This window comes from Odontesthes bonariensis, chromosome 23, assembly GCF_027942865.1.
Source record: "Odontesthes bonariensis isolate fOdoBon6 chromosome 23, fOdoBon6.hap1, whole genome shotgun sequence".
NCBI lineage: Eukaryota > Metazoa > Chordata > Actinopteri > Atheriniformes > Atherinopsidae > Odontesthes > Odontesthes bonariensis.
This window is the reverse complement of record NC_134528.1, coordinates 23,480,334-23,487,460: the sequence shown is the minus strand read 5'-3', so window position 1 is coordinate 23,487,460 and position 7,127 is coordinate 23,480,334. Positions and strand designations below refer to the sequence as shown.

The window sequence follows — 7,127 nt, the reverse complement described above, 5'->3', positions numbered from 1 at the left end:
ACCCGCCGTTGTGGTCTGTCGGTGAGGAAGTATAGCAGCCAGTTGCACAGTGAGGTTCCAAAACCCAGGGGGCCCAGTTTACTTACCAGATGCGGGGGATTGATGGTGTTAAACACCGAGCTAAAGTCCACAAACAGCATTCGGATGTAGGTGTTTTTCTCCTCCAGGTGAGACAGGCTCAGGTGAACATTGGAGGAGATGACATCCTCTTAGAGTGGTGAGCAAACTGGAACGGGTCGAAGGAGAGGGTGAGTCTGTTTGGGATGGGGCTCTTCACCAGCATCTCGAAGCACTTTATTGAGATAGGGGTCAGTGCTACTAGGCGATAGTCATTCAGGCTGGTGATGGTGAATTTTTTAGGTACAGGGATGATGGTCGCAGACTTGAAACATGGTGGGACGATGGCCTGGTCCAGTAAGGTGTTAAAGATGTCTGTGAGGACCTGGGCCAGCTGGTCTCCACATCCTTTAAGTACACGGCCCGGGATGTTGTTGTGGGGCCGCTGCCTTACGGATGTTGACCTTTCTCAGGGTCTGCCGGACCTCTGACACCTCCAGCCTGAGGGCCTGTTCGTCAGGGTGGGGAGTGGACTTCCTCACCTGGGTGTCGTTCAGTGCCTCGAACTGTCTAATGTGTTTGTTAAGCTCGTTGAGAAAGTCTGTGTTGTCCTCAGGTGATGGTTTCCTTTCCACATCTGCCTGGTGTTTGAGGAAACCTGAAAGAAGCCCTGGACTCTCTATAGGTCTGCTTTGCCATCCCGATGGCTCGGTTCAGGTTAGCTCTGGCCGACCTGAGTGCTGCTGTGTCTCCAGATTTAAAAGCAGCATTTCGTGCCCAAAACATCAGTGAAACAAAACTTAATTTCCTCCAGAAGCATGTTCGCATGCCATGTTCATAAGTAAATCAGTGCATAAAGACACACACACACACACTTAATGAGGATTTAGGATTATGTACCTGTTTTTGGCATAGATAGTTGTAGATAAACCTATTGAAGATGTCAAATATGTTTCCCTTTGTTGGTATGAATCCATTTATTTTATTTTATTTTATCTTTTTTATCTTTTTTATTAATATTATTCCTAACTCCCTGCATTATATTTTACGAACATTTGAAATTGTCTTGTGTGATTTTGTTTTGTGCTGCCTTCTTAGCGAGGACTCACTGGAAGAAGAGATCTTCTATCGAACTTTCCTGGCTAAACAAACGGAGGAAATCATTATTTTATTTCCTGCTATTCTAAAAAAAAAAAAAAAACACATACACACAACCAACATGCCTCAAAAGTGTAACAGCAGCCCTTCATCCTCGTCCACACCTGATAATCCAGGGCATGTGTGAGGATATTGTTCATGTGGAATCTAATTTTCACAACCTGTGGAGTGAAAACATTGAATACACCTGGGATCTTTGGCGCCCTCTTTAGGGGGGACATGGACCCAAAATTGGAACTCACGCCCAGATGGTTTTACCAGCATTGCACAAAAATCTAATTAAAAAAAAACCTGCAACTGTGCACAAATTCATCTAATCATACAAAAACAACATAATATGAAAATGTATTAATCTTGTCATTTAGCTGATCTTCAGTGTTGGTTTGAAAAATTTATTTCATAATGAATCCTGTTCACTGAGTCATGACTATATAAAAGCTGTTTATTAGCTGAGTCCACATTGAGCAGTCATTAAACATCTGCTAAGAGCAAATTTATTGTTTTATCATGAAATATATATGAGCCATATGCTTGGGATTCAAATACAAAAATGTTTGTGTGTATTGTATCAAAACTATCAATTGTAGATGTAAATTATTTGTTTGCAGTCACACTGGGATGGTGATTTGTAATCTAATGGGACTCATTAAACCAGTGGAGGTTTGACGTCATTCTGTCATTACAGACTGTGCCTTTAAATAATTATCTGCAAGAGGAGAAGGATAATAAAGTTAGGGACAAACAGCATCAGCGCCACCTGAGCTCCTATTGGTGGCCTAATTAGTGTTGCAAATGAGGAATTATGCTAAACGTGGAGAGGAATGATCTAAAAGCAAAACATGAAACCTTGAGAGGAATGGAAATCCAATTAAGTGGCCACTGCTGAATTGATGAACAAATAATGTAAAACACTGAGTATGCTGAAGAAATCTGGTATATTTTACATAAATATGGAAGCGAATGGCTATGTTTAGCAGCCGCAGCTCCTCAGAGGTTGCCTCCCCGGACATGTACAAGGAAACAAAAAGGAATGTTTCATATGATGAAAATAAAGCATAATTAAGTTTGATCCTGTTCATGTGTTCAATGGAAATATTCAGTTCATTATCTGTTGTCAGTGGAAACTCTGCAAGAGGAGATGGATTTTCTTCGTATCTCATTTCCCAAGTTGCCCACAGTCTTTTCCTACACTTGACTTCTCAATTTGCTCCTTAGCCCCTCCTACCAGAGAAGGTTTTGTTGCCGCACAAAGCTGTATTTAATCATTACTGTCAGATGAGCATTAAATCTGTTTGTTTACAAAGTACATATTTATTTTTGATACCATTTACAATGGGGCACCAACGAAAAACCTTCACAAAGGACACACCAGTGTGTCCTCATCTTTGTGTAGCTCGATTAAAGCCTTATTTCTCTTCTGTGTATTATATTTTGAGTGTGTTTGACCTTCTGGAGGAGCTGTGGACTTCTTGATTCATCCAGAATTCGTAAGCTACATTTATCTTGTGTACAATTTAGCTTTTTGCTAGATTTTTGGTAAATCTTTGGTAAATCTTTGCTAAATCTTTGCTAGATTTTGACTGCTAAAAAGTAAATTTGCTGTAGGCTTGTTTTTCACTGTGTGATAACAGCCCCATTGAAACTAGCTTCAGGCCTGAGTGGCCACTTGTCTTTTAATCTGGGGAGGGGTCTGCACTCCTGCAGACAATCAGCAATTAGTGAATCAGTACAAAGCAACTCCTGTTGTTGGAAGCGTCAGCTTTCAAGCGTCAGTCTTCAAACAAAGGCTGTCGTACAAAGGCACTTGACTTTTTCAAGTCCGACTTCCTCAACTTCATCTGGACGGTCCCTGTAAGTGTAAAGTACCACTTTTCAAGAAACCATGTGCTTCATTCCCGTTCTCTCCTCTCGGTCTTGACGCCCACGCAGATACAGGATCAGACCCAGAGGCCGGGACCCCACTAACCTCATCCACCCTTCTCTCTCTACTCATATTGAGCAAGTGGTGGCAGGGGGGCTGTGGAACTGCCAGTCTGCTGTGCAGAAGGCTGAGTTTATCTCAGGTTATGCATCCATGCTCTTCCTTAACTTTCTTGCTCTTACAGAGACCTGGATCACCCCAGAAAACACTGCCACGCCCACAGCTCTGTCTGATGTGTACTCTTTCTCTCACACTCCCAGAGCTGCGAGGCGGGGCGGTGGTACTGGCCTGCTGATTTCCAAGGACTGGAAATACTCTCTTTGTTCCCTCTTGCAATTCTCTCCCTCCTCCTTTGAATTTCATGCTGTCACTGTATCTCACCTAGTCAAGCTCACCATCGCTGTAGTTTATCGCCCATCAGGCCCTATTGGGGACTTCCTGGAAGAGCTGGACACTCTTGTCTCTCACTTCCCTGATGATGGCTCCGGCCTCACCCTTCTCGGTGATTTCAACATCCAGACAGAGAAGCTTCACCCTCTTGTTTCTCTTCTCTCCTCCTTCGACCTAGCTCTCTCCCCATCTCCTCCTACCCACAAGGCTGGCAACATACTGGACCTCATCTTCACCAGACACTGTTCTAGCGCCAACCTCTCTGTCGTACTGAGAGGCGGAGCGTGAGGGCGGCCAAGCGCAAATGGAGGAAAAGTAAACTTCCTGAAGACCTTCTTGCCTTCCAGTCCTTGCTTTCCACTTTTTCCTCCTCTCTCTCTGCTGCAAAAACTGCCTTCTTCTGTAACAAAATTCAAACTTCTGCTTCCAACCCCAAAAAACTCTTCCAAACTTTCTCATCCCTCCTCCAACCCCATCCCCTCTCCCCTCCTCCTCCCTCCTCCCTGACGATTTCGCCGACTTCTTTGACAAGAAGGTTAAAGGGGAACTCCGGGGCATTTGAAGCGTGTTTCCATTGCTAGAGGTTGTCAAATACTGCTAGTAGGACACAGAGAGGTCCAGATCTGTGCTCCCTGTGTGAAGATCGCTCTGTCCGCACAGCATGTCATGCGAGGCTAATACGTGGTGGCTAAGGGGCAAGCGCTAACCCTTCCACGTAAAACAACAACTTGCACACTGCAGAAACGTCACACCACTTTATTAACCATCCGACAATAAAGTCACAAGCCTTATCATCAAAACCATATGCATGGTTCTCACATTACTGGCATGGGGACGTTACAAAACAACTTTATAAACAGCATGTCACTCACCGGCTGGTTGTAGGCTCGCGCATGTGAAAGCCCAAAAGAGTCGATGGAGGATAATCCCATATACAAAACAATTATCTTCTCTAGAAAAACTACGTTCAAGTATTTAAAACATTACAACAATATTACTGGGCATGTATTGTTGTAATGTTTTAAATACTTGAACGCAGTTTTTCTAGAGAATATAATTGTTTTGTATATGGGATTATCCTCCATCGACTCTTTTGGGCTTTCACATGCGCGAGCCTACAACCAGCCGGTGAGTGAATTGCTGTTTATAAAGTTGTTTTGTAACGTCCCCATGCCAGTAATGTGAGAACCATGCATATGGTTTTGATGGTAAGGCTTGTGACTTTATTGTCGGATGGGTTATAAAGTGGTGTGACGTTTCTGCAGTGTGCAAGTTGTTGTTTTACGTGGAAGGGTTAGCGCTTGCCCCTTAGCCACCACGTATTAGCCTCGCATGACAGGGTGTGCGGACAGAGCGATCTTCACACAGGGAGCGCAGATACGCATCTCTCTGTGTCCTACTGGCAGTATTTGACAACCTCTAGCAATGGAAACACGCTTCAAATGCCCCGGAGTTCCGCTTTAACGATATCCGATCTTCCTTCCCTCACCTCCCAGCTGTCCACACCACCCACACCTGTCGCCCTCCCACTCCTCCCTCCCTACCACCTTCTCCCTCACCTCCCTCTCTGTCCCACTTCTCTCCCCTCTCTGCAAATGAGGTCCTCCACCTTGTAACATCCAGCCGCCCCACCACATGTTCCCTTGACCCAGTCCCTTCCCCTCTCCTTCATTCTGCTGCACCTGATCTTCTTCCTTACCTGACCAACCTCATTAACACATCTTTGACATCAGGCTCTTTTCCTTCTGCTTCCAGGACTGCCAGAGTCACTCCTCTTCTAAAGAAACCAGCTTTTGACCCTTCAGAGATCAAGAACTACAGACCGGTATCCCTTCTACCCTTTCTGTCCAAAACTCTTGAACGTGCTGTCTTCAAACAACTGTCCTCTTGCCTCCACCAGAACAACCTCTTGGATCCCTACCAGTCCGGGTTCAAGGTGGGCCACTCAACTGAGACGGCCCTCCTAGCAGTAACTGAGTCACTCCAAACTGCTCGAGCTAGCTCTCTCTCCTCTGTCCTGATTCTCCTGGACCTGTCTGCAGCATTTGACACAGTGAACCACGACATCCTTCTCTCTACCCTGGAGGGAATGGGGGTTTCTGGCTCTGCACTCTCCATGTTCTCATCCTACCTGACAGATCGCTTCTACCAGGTCACACTGAGAGGGTCTGTGTTGAAGCCATGTAGGCTCACCACCGGGGTTCCCCAAGGTTCGGTCCTGGGTCCTCTTCTTTTCTCCCTCTACACATCATCTCTTGGTTCTGTCATCCACTCCCATTACTTTTCCTACCACAGCTATGCAGACGACACCCAGCTGATTCTGTCTTTTCCCCCTTCTGACACCCAAGTGGAAGCACGCATTGCTGCGTGCCTGGCAGACATCTCGGGGTGGATGTCGATGCACCACCTTAAGCTCAACCTGGACAAGACTGAGCTGGTGTTTCTCCCGGGGAAGGCCTGCCCATTCAGAGACCCGGCCATCACCGTGGATGACTCTGTGGTGACATCAACCCGGACCGCGAGGAATCTGGGTGTGACCCTGGACGACGAACTGTCGTTCTCGCCAAACATCGCATCAGTGACCCGTTCCTGCCGATTCCTCCTCTACAACATCCGGAGGATTCACCCCTTCCTCACCGACAAGGCATTACAGGTGCTCATCCAGGCTCTTGTCATCTCCCGCCTGGACTACTGCAACTCCCTCCTTGCTGGCGCCCTGGCTTCTGCCATCAGACCTCTGGAGCTGGTTCAGAAAGCTGCTGCTCGTCTGGTGTTCAACCTCCCCAAGTTCTCCCACACCACTCCCCTTCTCCGCTCTCTACACTGGCTCCCTGTAGCTGCTCGCATCCAGTTTAAGACTCTGGTGCTAGCCTACAGGGCAGTGGAAGGAACAGCTCATTCATACCTCAAGGCTATGGTCAAGCACTACACCCCCACCCGACCACTTCGCTCTGCGGCCAACAGGCGCCTGGCTGCCCCGTCACTCAGGGGTCCCTGCGCACGATCGACACGGTCACGGCTTTTCTCTGTTCTGGCACCCCGATGGTGGAACGATCTCCCGACTGATATCAGGACAGCTGAGTTGCTGCCCATCTTTCGCCGTAGGCTGAAAACCCACCTCTTCAAGAAAAACTACCCTGATCCTCCCTCTTAGGACAGCACCTGCGCCGTCCTAGTTCCTTACGCACTTATTGTTTCCTCCACCACTGGCACCCTCTATATTTTCATTACCCCCTACCCGAACCAGGGTTTGAATCCCAGTCCTGCTTTTCTTACCTCTTTTATTTCTTCCCCTACCCGAACCAGGGTTTGCATCCCATTCCTGCTTTTCTTACCTCTTTTATGTCTTCCCCTACCCGAACCAGGGTTTGCATCCCCACCCCGCTGTGACTGGTGTGCAGTTGGTGAGAGGCTGGTTGGTTATCGCACTTACTCTAGCACTAGTTTTGCTCTTAGCTGTTTTGTATTGGAAGGAAATGCACTTATGATTTCTTGTGACCTGAAGTTCTTTTGCCTACCGATGTTGAACGCACTTATTGTAAGTCGCTTTGGTTAAAAGCGTCTGCAAAATGACCGTAATAGGTATTGAGACAGCCTTCAA

At 46.8% G+C, this 7,127-nt stretch overlaps 1 protein-coding gene across 1 annotated transcript; it reads left to right on the top strand.

Moving 5' to 3' along the window:
• Nucleotides 1-760: 760 nt before the first annotated feature.
• On the top strand, nucleotides 761-6,680 carry LOC142373735 (uncharacterized). Its single transcript, XM_075457111.1, has 5 exons — nucleotides 761-774; nucleotides 3,145-3,770; nucleotides 3,812-4,091; nucleotides 4,429-4,451; nucleotides 5,074-6,680. Exons 1-5 carry the CDS (start codon nucleotides 761-763, stop codon nucleotides 6,678-6,680), a joined length of 2,550 nt encoding a protein of 849 aa, XP_075313226.1.
• Nucleotides 6,681-7,127: the final 447 nt, after the last annotated feature.